The 14,007-nt window shown below is 41.8% G+C and overlaps 1 protein-coding gene across 3 annotated transcripts in view; it reads left to right on the top strand.

The window, feature by feature from the left end:
* FNDC3B (fibronectin type III domain containing 3B) overlaps window positions 1–14,007 on the top strand; it is a 373,090-nt gene that overhangs the window by 254,756 nt on the left and 104,327 nt on the right. For all 3 annotated transcript variants that reach the window (XM_072618464.1, XM_072618466.1, XM_072618465.1), the window contains exon 7: window positions 12,942–13,000. In XM_072618464.1, coding sequence (XP_072474565.1) covers window positions 12,942–13,000 — 59 coding nt within the window. The remainder of the gene's footprint in view (window positions 1–12,941; window positions 13,001–14,007) is intronic.

Raw genomic sequence — 14,007 nt, 5'->3', positions numbered from 1 at the left:
AGTAACTTGATGGTCCAATGTTTTTCCCTTGACCTCTTGGTGAAGAGTTCATGCTCCTGTCACCAAGAACATCAATGAAAACATCAATGGGCACTGATAACCACCAGCTTAACCCCCACTTACCATCTCTGTATCAGGAAGAGTAAACTCCCTCTCCTCTTCTTTGGCTCACCTTATTCTTTATCAAAAGGCACTGGCCTACTGGAGAAGGCAGCTTTGAGTTACTTGCTACCCTTCTGTAGCTCTTATCAGTAAGAGGCCAGGACTTTTAATGGACAGAATGCTGGTCGTAGAGCAGACAGAAGTCTTGAGCTTGAAATGGAGCTCTCTACTTTGAAATGATGGTAGTGATGTGGATGGTGATGGTGATGGTTACAACATGGACATGTGTGCATGGCATATATAGGTATAGATATGAGAGAGAGAACACTTTAGTAGATACGTAGTAGGAATAGAAGAGAGTATTTTGGTAGATACGTAGCAGCAGCAGCAGTAGTCGTAGTAGTAGTGGTGGTGGTGGAGGGCAGTTTGGTATAGATTAATTAGTAGTCGTAATATCGTCATCAGCAAACATTTTTATAGCATTTACTATGTGTCAGGCATTATACTAAGTGCTTTACCATTTCTATCACTTGATTCTCACAACCCTGGAAGGTAGGTGCTATTATTATCCCCATTTTACAGATGGAGAAATTAAGGTTCCTTGACTTGCCTATGATCCATGGTGAGTAACTATCAACTCATCTCCTTGACTCTAACTCAGAACCTGTTTTCTTTACACTGCACTGTCTCAATGGTAATGATAAGAAACAGGGTTCTGACCCTCAGTTTCCCCATCTGTCAGTGAGGATAATTTAAGTGTTGTCTACATGAGTTATGAAGTTGCTGTGGGGTGAGAAATGCTTTGTGAATTATAAAGCGCTGTATAAATATGTTTTTGTGATTATTTATCCCTCCTACTTTGTTTTCGCTTTGACTCCCCATCTTTGCTTTTCTGATGCACACTGTTTTCCCTCTTCTCCTCTGTTTAGGTTGGCCCTTTATTAATTGTTTGTTGTTGTTTGGTCATGTCCAACTCTTTGTGACCCCATTTGGGATTTTCTTGGCAAAGATCCTGGAGTTTTTTGTATTCCCTTATCCAGTTCATTTTACAGATGAGAAAGCAGGCAAAAAAAGTAAGTGTCTGAGGTTGGATTTGAACTTGTGAAGAGGAGTTTTCCTGATTCTAAGCCCAGATGCACATGGGCATTGGTAGGGAAATTTCTTCCCTGGAAATTCCCTATAACAATGAAATCACAGGTCCACTCCAAAATAAAAAAAAACAAAAACAACCCAAACCATATGCTACTCGTGGATTTGGTGGATCCGGACTTCAGTGATTCCCCCCCACTGCAGAACAGTCATAGTCACATTTTAGCTGGCACAGGTCAAGGGCAAAGTCAGTTACTTAGCAAGTGAGCTTGGAATCCCAATCAGAATCCATGTCCTGAAATATGGTGGAGTGTTCCCCATACCCATTCTGTATGTAAATGTAGTATGGACAAGATGGTCCTTTCATGGGGAGCTAGATGTGTAGGTTTGTCAATTTATGTCTGGAAAAGAACTTTGAAGCCATGGAGCCCAATCTTCTCATTTTACAGATGAGGAAACTGAGACCCAGAGTGGCTCAGGGACTTGCATAAGTCATGGCTGGCAACATAGGGGTTTGAAACAAAGGACCCAGACTACAGAGCCAGTGCTCACTCTACTTTGCCAAAATATATGCTAAATGTATTTTTTTTTTCCTCCAGCTTTCATGTTTCAAAAAATGAAGACAGTTTATTTGGGCAACAGAGATACCAGCTGCCATAGCTTATGAGATTCCTTCATTTTGCTCAGGAAATTGCTTAATTTAAGTTCCATATAATTTAATTTCACAGCAGGAATAGAATGAGACAGACAGACTGGGCATGCACCTTTCCCATAGAGAACTTCCTTTGAAAACATCCCCAGGCTCCTTTCAGGCTAGCGTTGGTCTGTTTGGATGTCCATCTTATTGAGATTGAGAGAGTGAGTCTAGTAGAGCAGTAGGGGCCCCTTCATCCCCACCAAACAGGTCCCTGGCCTAAAGAAAGAAGACATCACTGAAAACAGGCCTGTTGGATAAACTCTCTGTTGCCCCGTGTTTCCAGATGAGTCTTTGTTTCAGTCAGTTTCCTAGCTCCATGCACTTGGCAAGCAAACCTATTTCTCCATCATGGTTGGGGCAGATGGTGCTGAGTTTTTGTGATTGTAAACAAAACAAAAAAAGAAAGAAAGAAAGAAAATGTTTCTTGGGAAGCCAGTGAAAAGAGGGGGAAAAAAGTCCTGATGCTTGGTGGAAATTACTGACTCAGAGCGGAACCAAATGTTTCCTATGGTCTTATCCACTTAAGCTTTAACTTTTTTTTTTTTTGAGAGAGGATAAAGCCTTTTATTTCACTCATATAGGGCACTTCCCTGTTGTTTTTGAGAGTTTCTTGGGACTTGGAGAGTTTAAGTGACTTCCCAGGGTCTCATAGCCATAGATCTTAGAGGGAGGATGTGAGATCATGTCTTGGGAGAGCCATGCCCAGGGCGGCTCTGAACCCCCTGGTCCATGCTATGCCTTTCAGCTTGATGACAGTTCACATCTGAACCTCCATGTGTCGTGAGGGTTACTTTGGGCAACTACACATTCAAAGTGTGACGTGAGATTCATAGAACTGCTTACTGTTGGGTTTGGGTTTTATTTTTTCCCCACTTTAAAAATGGCACCCCCTTCAAAATTATGTCCACACACACCCCTTTTTTATAGTAGTTTATGTGAAGAAAAGACCCATCAGGTTTTGTCTAAACCCGAGAGGTTTGACCCAGTGAGATATTTGCCCCCTTGAAATGGGTGAGGTACCCCTGTTGGCAGTATTCTGCCAGGCAACGTCGACACAAGTTCTCTGATGGTGGGACTGATTGACTTATGGTGGTGAGTGGGTCAGCTGGAAACCATTCTGAGACTTTTGGGATACTATGTATGTATACTGTGGGAGGAAGGAAAGAAAGAAGGAAAGGAGAGAGGGAAAAAAGGATGAAGGAAGGAGAAAAAGAGAGAAAGAAGAAAGAAAGGCAGATTGGCTATATTAAGTGATTACTTAATGTAATGTAACCATGTAAGTGCTGTACACGTCATCTCCTTTGATCCTTGTAACAGCACTGACCAATAGTTGTTATTACCCCTATTTTATTGTTGAGGAAGCTGAAGTTAAGTGACTTGTTGAAGGTCACACAACTTATACGTATCTGAGAATGGGTTGAAACTCAGGTCTTCCTTGCTGTGGACCCAGTACTGAATATGTATGTAATATGTCTGTATTAAAAACAGTATGTGTGTTATACAAGTTATTATACCCACATATAAAAATGCATGTACGTGTAGTTACAGTTTACAGTTGTTGCTGGTGGTAGTAGGAAAACTGGACTCTTTTCAAATGAGATAATAATGGTGAAGTTCTTAGACACGATTAGCCATTACCATTATCAACTTCATCACCGTTATTGTTCTATCCTCCTCCTCCACACTGATTTCCCTCCCTCTTCCCTGTGATGGGTACCAGAAGTCAGTCTGATAGCTTGGCAGGGAGCAAGGGCACCATTACCCTTCTCCCATCTGTCTTTACAAGATTGTGGGGAGGGAAGTGCTTTGTACACCTGGAAACCTTACAGAAGCGTGTGAGCCATCATCCTTACTCTTGACTGCAAAACATTGACCATGATGGGCCAAGTCTTCAAAGTCAGAACCTTATATGAGCCTCTCTAGAACCACAGTGCAGAAAGTAGAGCATAATCTTTCATTACCTTTGTAAAGTTTGATATCCTGTGTTTAAGTGTCTGCCTGGCTCTTACACACCCAGGGAGGGTAGCGGTTTTTGGTCGATAATCACGGAGTAGAAGTTTCCCCCAAAATATACACGCTGTATCTGGCCCACATTAGGGCTGAGCTAGCCGGTAAAACAGCCCAGACACACAGATGGCAGAAGAGGGTTTAGGCGCTTCTTGTCTGCCAAGCAAGCATGTCTACCTTCTACTTGACCCATTTCTGTGGGTTTGCTTTCCCTGTTTAATTGGCTGTTCTTTCGGGTAAAAAATACCCTTGCCCAGTTGCATACATATGTGATCTCCCTTTGTGGAGTCAACAGAAAAATTTCTTACTGAATAAAAGCAGATCTTCGGTCCAGACCTCCCAGGGCCAACCTCCATTTTTACCAAAGGTCTAGACAAGGCCCTTGTGTCACGTTTTATTCTTTAGATTTTCCCCTGCCCCCTCCCTTTTCCTTATGATGAGCTGTTGTAAATACTTACAGAGTACGACTCCCAGGGAAGGAGAGGCAGTCTTTCTGCCATGTTCTAGCTAGTTGTAAATGGGTATGAGAGCACTAAGCCCATCCTACTGGCTTACACCCACAGGTGGCCCTCGGTTCCACCTGTACATGTCCATTTCCCTTTCCTTGCTTTTTTGAAAGCTTCAGAATCTTCTTAGCTACCTGATCTCCTTTTAGTGGAAAGACCTACCCCAATGGTCCTTCCCCATTCCCTGTGTGATTGGTCCAGCGCTTCCATACATTACCTTTAAATACATTTCCTTTCCTGCAGTTCTGTGGAATATTATTTAGTTTGAAAACTTGGGTCTCTGATCACTCACTTTTTAAGTCAATTTAAAAAATCCTTCATAAAATAGATATTCTTTCTCTACCACCTGCCTCCCATTGGGGTGGGGGGGTGAGGAGAAGAGAAAGAAGACCCTTGTACGAGATACATTACACAAATTCCTGTATTCGTCATGTTATAGGAAGAATGTCTCAGTGCACACCCTGGGTCCCTCACCTTTCTCTCATTAAGATAAGTCACTGAAAATGAGTATTTCTGCCTCCTTAGAGAGCCTTTCTTCACCAGAGTTTCCTGTCTTGAAAAAAAAAAAGTGAGACACCATTGTCACAGAAGCTACTGTGGCTAAAACATTGGCCTTCACACTTGAATGTCAGTGTCTCAAGTGTAACAGGGATATTTACATTTGGAACATTTCTACCATCAAACTTTCCTTGGGCAGATTTCTTTAGGCTTTGACATTAAATGCCCTATTCAGTGCCTTAGTCTTAATGTGGAGGGGGCACTCCGGAATTAAAGACTGTTCCAGCAGGATGTAGGCTTGTACAAGTCCTCTGGGGTCAGCCTGGTAGTGACTGTGTGTCTCTCCTCCACGGACCCTCCTTGCAGAAGCTGCCATCAGTCAAAGATCAGCTTGAATGGGATGAGGTTTCTTCAGTACAGAAAACTGGAGACTTGCAAGAAAATTGTCTTCCCGGGACGCTGGATTATTTAAAAAACTCAAAAGTGTCTACCAGACTTCGCTGTCTAGAGTATGTTGATGGAGCGAGTAGTCACACTGATGAAATCATCAATCTTCCAGAGTATTAACTGTAAAAAAACATATATTATTGATGCCAGTCATTTAGTAGATGTTACTAGTTGGTAATCAATCATACTTTCTTGTGATAAATTGGATTCATTTATCTACCTGCTACTTTTCTGGGCCTCAGTTTCCCCATCCATAAAATGAAAATGTTAGTCTAAAAGTCTTCTAGGTGTATGGTCCTTTCTGTGACCCCCTGACCTCTAAGCTATCTTTCAGTCTGGGATACCCTTTGTCCATTTTCCCACCAGCTGCTGGTTCCTGCCCCTCTCAGATTGTCTTGTACCTTTTGGGGAACATTTCCTATATGCCTATAACTGTACGTATTATCTCCCTATTAGAAGGTATTGCAATGCCATCCCCTTGACCACAAGGGCAGTTTGATTTTTGTATTTCCTTGCTCAACATTTGAACACATGAAGCTTGGCACAGGGTAGGTGCTTAATGATGAATATATCGTTATTGTATTAATAATATTGATGTATTGAATAGTTTTGTCGTGATACCTTTTCTGCAGTATTGTACTGTGGATAGAGCATTGGCCTCCAAGCCAAGAAGGCCTTGATTCAAATCCAATCTGTGACCCTGGGGCCAGTCACCTAAGTCTTTCCCAGTACTGAACCACTTCTAGACTGTAACTCTCAGAGCAGGTGCCAGATTATAGTGATAAAGGGAGTTTTTTACCGATAGTTCCATGCCAATCCAATCCCAGCTTCATCTCCAGCCCATACCCCTCATTTTTCCCCAGTGCCTTTTAGTATCTCTCTTTCATTTTCTTATGTGTCATGAGTGCGCAACCTGTGTTTGCCTTGATTAACGTGATCGTTTTCTTTAATTTCCTAACACATTATAGTATTTTGTTGTTTTATTGATTTTTGTGTTGACCTTACTTGAGATTTCTCTCCATTCCCTCTTGTCTCATTTTTGCCTGCCTTGGTATCTTGCAAAGTACCAAGTTTGTATCTCAGGCATGTGTGGTTTGATATGATAATCCTTTGGGAGCACAGCCAGCCCATCTCCTCCCTTGCAAACCTTAATAAAGCATATGATGTTATGACTAACCTCTCTGCAAATGTAAAAGCCGTTCCTGATGATGAGACATGAGGTTCACAAGAGAAAGCCGGGTTGATGTCATCCCCTCAGAACGAAGGGGTTGTCAGAACAGTAGATACAGTTTCTGTGCGGCCACTAAAGCTCCAACTTGGTAACTTCCTTTTCTGTAAAAGAAAAAAATGTGGTAGTGAGCTGTCTTTGCATGGGGCCGAATTTCATGAGTTGAGGGTTTTCTGTCATTTCAACCCATCTGTGAGCAGACATTGTTCTTATCTCATGATGCTTTTTTCTCTTCTCTGTCTGCGGTGGCAACAGGTTGGGTAGAGAAGCATGGTCTAGTGTCATGAGAGGAGGCACGTTCCAATCTACTTCTGAATCTTACTACGGACAGTTTCCCTGGACCGTCCACTGCAAACCAAGGTGTTCTAAATGACCTCTAGGTACCCTTCTGGCTCTAGAGCTACCATCCTACAACCCTCTTCTGACTGAGTAACATATGTATTCCAACCTTCTCTTTGTTAGAGATGGACCATCTTCCCCATTGGAGGTGAGATGTTCAGGTAGCTTTTGTGGCTAAGACCAAGAACTTGATGATTTGATTCAGGCGCTGTGTGAAGTGTGAAGTGCTTTGCAAATCTTAGCACATTTTATTCTCGTAATAACTCTAGGAGGTAAATGCTTTTATTACCCCCATTTTACAGAAGAAGAAATTGAGGCAAACAGGTTAAGTGACTTGCCCAATATCACACAATTAGTGACTGAGGATGGATTTGAACTCTGGTCTTCCTCTCTCCAAGCCCAGCTCTCTCCACTCTGCTACCTAACTAGCTTCCACTCCACCCCTCTTTCTGTCTCTCTGTCTCTTTCAACACACACACACACATACACACACACACACATTCTCTCTCTGTCTCTCTCTCTCAGCCACCAGTTTCCATACTTCTACCAGTACAGAATTGCCCCTTCTCCACGACATTGTCTCAGGGCATTGCCTAGAACACTGAGGGTATTATAACTAATAGTAGTCAGAGGTATGCCTTGAACTCAGACCTCTCTGACTCAAAGAACAGGTCTCTATCTCCAGTATTCTATGCAGCCTCATCACACATGTATGACTAGCTCTTTAATATGGACATAGCTGATGCTGAAATGAATCAAATACCAATTAATTTACAGATGCTCTGATCTGGTATGATGCCAGTGGATCCAATCTGCTATCAACTTAGTACTGGAAAACCTTCCCACTGAATAGAGTGTGCTTTGTTCTGCCTGAAGAACCTAGGACCATTCTGTGTTCTGATAAAGAGTCAGAATTAGAATGAAAAGTGTAGATCCTGCAGAGGTGGTTTAACAAAACAAAAAAAAATTGTCTTAAGCCTGCAAAGTAGTCTGAAGGGCTATTTTTCAAAAAGCTGCCTTCCATATCTATGTTAATATTCTTGAATAGATGCAACCTAGGAGATAAGTTTCTTCAGAGTCCTTCTGATTATCAGTATCAAGAGGTTAGTGTGCTTGCCAAGAGTATTCAACACTGAAATTGAAAAAGACTTACTGTATCTTGAAGTAATGAGGATGGAGTAATTTCCATTTGGAGAATGTAAGCTTTTTGAATTAAGAAGACCCGAGTTCAAATGTGGTCTCAGACACTAGCTGTGTGACCCTGGGCAAGTCACTTGACTCTGCTTTATTTCCTCGTGTTAAAAAATGAGCTAGAGAAGGAAATGGCAAACCACTCTGTTATCTTTGCCACGATAACCACAAATGGGGTCCTGAAGTGTCAGTCATAACGGAAATGACTGAACAACCACAACAAGTTTCTTGAGGAGGAGGAGGAGGGGCTTCTTTTTTCTTTCCCTTTGTATCTTGAGCACTTGGCACCTAATGAGGTCTTTAAATATTCATTTATTTCTCTATAAATAGTGAAAATCTCCAAATTCCATTGTTTACAGATTACACCCTGCTGAAATCCAGCCCCCAAATGCTACAGGCTTCCTCAGTGACACCACAACTGTTCCAAAAGGGTCAGCCTGACCATTCTCATATGAAAAACCAAGTGGATGAAGCGTGCTTGTTTTCCAAACAGTGATCGGGGGTTGGATTAGCAGTTCATTGAGTTTGTCTAATAGTACAACTTTCTTGGACAGTCTTTGCATTTGGACCATTGTTTGGGCCAGTGCCAAGGAAAAAAGAGAGGCTTTGTGGGTAATACTTAGAAAATTGTGCTGTACTTTTCATTGTCCCCAAGTGCTCCCTGGGAGAAGAAAAAAAAACCATGAAGACCAGTGCCCTGGTGATCCTGTAGTACCATATGACTTAGAGCTGGAAGGGATGCCAGAGGTCATCTGGCCTACCCTTCTCATTTGACAGATAAGGAGACTAAGACCCCAAGAAATTAAGTAACTTGACCAAAGTCTTACAAATAGATTATAGAAAGTGGTGTCATGACTGAAACCCAGCTCTTCTGCTTCCAGTCACAGTCTGAGTCTTTTGAGGTATAGGAAAAATTCAGAAAAGTAATGAAAGGCTGATGTGAACTGATCCAGAGTAAAAGTAGCAGAACCAGGAAGTCAGTATGCACCATAATTGCAACAGTGTATGTGGAAAGACCGTTAAAATGAAACTGAACCCTGTGTGATTATAATGACCAATCATGCTATTATCTCCCTCCTTTCCAAGGTGGAGGAGTGGGCATGAAGCATGCTTATACTATACTGTCAGGCTCACCTGATTTATTGATTACTTTGAACTCGAGGATGATATTTTTGCCCCTTCAGTTTTCATCTTTTTATTACAAGGGGCAGCTCCCTTGGCAGGAAAGGGAAAGGAATTTATTCAGAAATTAAGGTGATTGAAAAACTAAAGATTTCAATAAAATGAAATAAAGATGTACACAGACTGGAAAACATCATATATGCACATACATATATAGCATAGAAACAAAAGGCATCAATTTTAGAAAAATGAAAATGTAGTCAAATCTCAATTACCTTTCAAAATAGGAGAGAGTATTAGGAAAAGTCCCCTGATATCAAAGTAAAGAATCTCTGTGCCGGTCCCACGGCTGTTGCTTTTAAAACCTTTTAATTTTCTTAGAGAATTACATTCTGTTCTTCTTTCTCTCCCCACCCCCAAGCCCCCTTCCTGTGAGCCCATGTCTGCATGTTCGTATCTGGCTTTGTTTCATGGAAGAATTAAGCCAAGCTTCATAACGTCCATTTGAGGTGCAGCTGGGCCACGGAGGGATCTAGTGAGCGGGATGAGTCAAGTCCAGGTCACTCTCAGACACATGTCAGTGTTTCATGAAGGAGAAATGCGTGGTGAATTGAATTAACTTAGATATTCAGATCATGTTGGGAAAGGCAACATTCATATTGGCTCATTAGCTTTTGAGGAATATTTTATATGCAGCTGCCACCGACTGATTCCTTTTAAAAAAGCTTTAATGATTCTTTTTAAACCATCACCATCATCCTGTCATTTCCCAGTAACACTATCCTCCCCTTCCCATAGCATCCTCCCTTCATGGCCAAGTAGACGCAGTCCACACATTGAACAGGGCATATGCCTCATTCCATGGCTACCTCTCTGCCTAGGAGGATTTCAAGGAAGGAAGGGGTCTTCGTTACCACCCAATCTGACCTCGTTTTGCTAATGAGGCAATTAAGAAACAGAGAAAATAAGGAACTAAATCATATAGGCATGCTTTGTTCTTGGGTCCTCTAACCTCAAATCCAGTGGTCTTTCCACTGTAACAGAGGGACGCATGTTTTCGATCAGTCTCCAAGTTGACAGGTTATCAGAAGTCTAACATGTTCTGGTTAGTCAGTCAGCAAGATACCTGCTGTGTTCCAGGAATTGTGTTGAGCTTTGTTGCCTTGCATTAACTCTCATCGTGAAGCAAATAACTGAATTAAAAGTGGGAACATTTATCGAGTGCTCGCTTTTTGCCTGTAGTTGGGATCATCAAAACAAAACTAGATTCAAAGTAGCCCCTTCCACTCATGGACAGTCCTCATTGTTGGTATTGGGAAGCTTTTTCTGACATGGAATCTAGCTTGAGGTGTCCACACCTGCATTCCTCATCTCTGTTCTGCCCTCTAATGCTAAACACAATGCGGCTCTAAGACTCTCCCCATCTGCCATCCCTTCAGATATTTAAACACAACCCTCATGTTCCCCTGAACCTCCCCTTCTTCTGGCTAAGCACCCTCACTTCCTTTGGAACCTTTGACGAATCTCTCTGCCTCTTCTTCCCCACAAGAGGAGTAATGGGATGTTTTACCAAAAACTTTGCTGATATCTTAATAAACCACAGCCACAGGATACCCCTTTCCTCTTTGTTTAGTAATGAGTCCAAAAAAGGAAATGAGTTTAGTTTGGCATAACCTGGTGAAGTAAGCTCCACTATCTCCCCAGCCTTTAATGACCCCTCCACAAGCTTTCCCAGGAATCACAGTTAAGCTTATTAATCCATAGCTGGACAGCTGTATTCTCTATGCCTTTTTATTTTTATTTTTCAAAATTGGGACTTTGCCCTTCTCCAATCACATGACACTCTTGTTAGTCACGAGTTTTCAGCTATCCCTGACAGCAGCTAGCTCAGCTGTCATAGCCACAGGTTTCGATTTTGTTTTTTTAGGCCTCCGGGTTGGAATTCATCAGAGCTGCCAGATGCTCACCTACTATCTCCTTCCTTATCTTGGGCATCGACTCCATCGGCTATTTTTGTTCTGTTGTTTTTAATGTAAAGGACACTCTCCTTTTCTGAGAATCAGCGCATCGTGTCTCCCTGTTTGTAACTCTTGAGTTTATTATTGTTTGGTTTGCTGGTTTCCTTTGGAAAATTTGTCATTTGGTATCTTTTTCTTTCCTTTGCATTTCTGTAACTACTCACTATTTCACCCCCTGCCTTTATGTTCCTAGTTCCTTGAAGATAAGGCTGCTTTTTATGGCACAGTTTCATTTTAAAGGCATTACCTTTCTTTTACCAATACTTTATCTCATGCTAGTCTTGCAGAACTCTTACGGTGCACATCTGAAGGTATTCCGGCACCAACATCCATTTGCTTCACAGCATCCTGGACCTTGTCTTATAGTACTGCTACTACTACTGCTACTACTACTACTACTACTACTGCTACTACCACTACCACCACCACCACTACTGCTACTACCACTACCACCACCACCACTACTGCTACTACTACTTCCATCACTACTCCTACTGCTACTACTACCACTACCACCACCACCACCACTACTGCTACTACCACTACTACTACTACTACTACTACCCCTACTGCTACTACTACCACCACTACTCCTACTATTACTACTACTGCTACTACCACCACCACTACTGCTACTACCACTACTCCTACTGCTACTACTACTACCACTACTACCACCACCATTGTCATTATTATTTCTCCTCTTCCTTTGAAAACAGCTCTCAGGCTTGCCACGCCTTCCAGATACTGCCTCATCTCTCCCCTAACTTTCACTGCCAGACTTTTTCAGCTTGGTGTCTTAAACCCTTTTGAGCCCAGCGTTATCCCTGTCATTCCACCAGCCAATCAATCACCATTTATTAAGTGCCTGCTGAGTATACAAAGATGTCCTTTCAACGTTTGCAGTGTTCTGTAATCATTCTCTTGAATGTCACCAACAGCTGCTTTTGTGCCCTTTCTCAGACTTTCATCTTTCTTGCTCTTGACTTGACCTTTCTCTCTAAAAGGTGGGTCTGTACTCCATCCTGGAGAGAGATGAAAATATGTGTTGCTCTATTACTTCCTTCTCTTGAACAGGTTTAATCAGTTCACTAGCATTCAATAAATATCTACCTGGTGCCAGGCTGTGGGCATATAGAGATCGTTTATTTATCTCTGCATCTCTAGTACTTGATACAGTGACTGAATCCTGATAAAAACATGTTGAATGAAATTGCATTGATTTGAATCAAATTGTTGAGCCTCCCACTCACTTCATTGAGTAATGATGGCCCTGGGCGAGTTAACACTTCATGTGAGGGCTTCTTTCCTCATGCATACAATGAGAAGATTGGACCGAGTTGTGTCTTCCAGTTCCAATTCTTTCTCCCAAGGCTGACATCTTGCAAAATAAAACCTAGTGTGAAAGTCTTCAACATGTGTAGACCAACGAGATGTGTTTCCAAATTAGCACATCCCACATCCCTCCACCCAGAGCTCCTGTCCTTGTGCTGAGTTGACCTTGTCGTAGATAAGATATGTTTCTTGTGGTTTTCATTCCCTAATGGAAAAAAGGTTGCCAAGAGTTTGCTTGTTAGATAACACCAAGTTGTAATGACTCCTAGTGAAGATGCCATTGTGAAAACCTGAAGGGTTTGGGAGTCGGTGCCATCTACTGGTAGTAACTTACTTTTCTTCTCTCTCCTTTTTCCCCATAGAATATGACTCGGAAGCAAAAAGGGTTCAAGACATTCTTTCAGGAATTGAGAAGCCACAGGTATGTCTTTGGGACTTCTCAGCATCAGTGGCTGTGTCATAAGTATTTCAGGTTGTATTCTTTTCTTCCACCAGATGGTCGTTAAGAAGAAGGTCCATGAACCTCTACAGGTTCCTCATAAAATATGAAATTGTCTTTGGTTATTAATAGAGCATGAAGAATCCTGAAAAGGAGAGTACTGTGTTGTCATAGTATACTCAGACCTCCTTATTTAGACGTTCTGAGCGCAAAGGGATAGTCTTCCTGCCTTCCCAGCACCTCAGGATTTCCTTTTTCAGATCCCCAGCCCAGACGGGCCTTATGTTTTCTTTTGGAAAATTGTTCCTTCCCCATATAAATAGCAACCTAACCTAAACTGGTGCTCTAATTATTTTGACTGGTTAATTCTGTACTAACATTTGGATGTTATCAGGGAGAAATTATGTCCAGAATACTTCGTCCACCTGGAATAAACAAAAAGCAGCACACTGGGAGATCCTGTGGTTTAAATATTTAGGTTTCTAACCTGTAGTTGCTCTGAAATCCAAGTTTAAAAAACCTCAATGTTGACTCAGTCTTTCTCCTAAAACTGGGCACATTGGAGCCACAGGACATCGTTCTGGCTCAATGTGGAAACATAGATTCCTCCTTTCTTTGTTTTTTAAAGGCTGACCCTTTTTTCAAATCTTCTGCAAGAGTTGGGGCATCTCATCAAGGGAATAGTTATCAGATTTTGTCTCCTTAAACGTGGGCCCCAGATCTGCTGTTGGAGTGATATAAATTGTCCACTTCTTTATTTTTCAAAGAGGTTTGGAGCTTTATCAAAAAAATGAGTGTGTATGTATAAATGGTTATATTTGCAAACATTTTTGCATACGGGTACAAATGTTTTCTTATATACTAGGTGAGGGATGTTCCTTTCTAGATCTGTGGTCTATGATTTAAATTTATCTGTCTATCCTTCCCCTTTTCTGTGTCCAACCATCTCTCTGTCTACCGTATGAGTACATACACACATATATATAAAT

Source organism: Notamacropus eugenii, chromosome 6, assembly GCF_028372415.1.
Source record: "Notamacropus eugenii isolate mMacEug1 chromosome 6, mMacEug1.pri_v2, whole genome shotgun sequence".
NCBI classification, from domain to species: Eukaryota; Metazoa; Chordata; class Mammalia; order Diprotodontia; family Macropodidae; genus Notamacropus; species Notamacropus eugenii.
The sequence above is the reverse complement of the archived record's forward strand: the minus strand, read 5'-3'. Positions and strand labels throughout refer to the sequence as shown.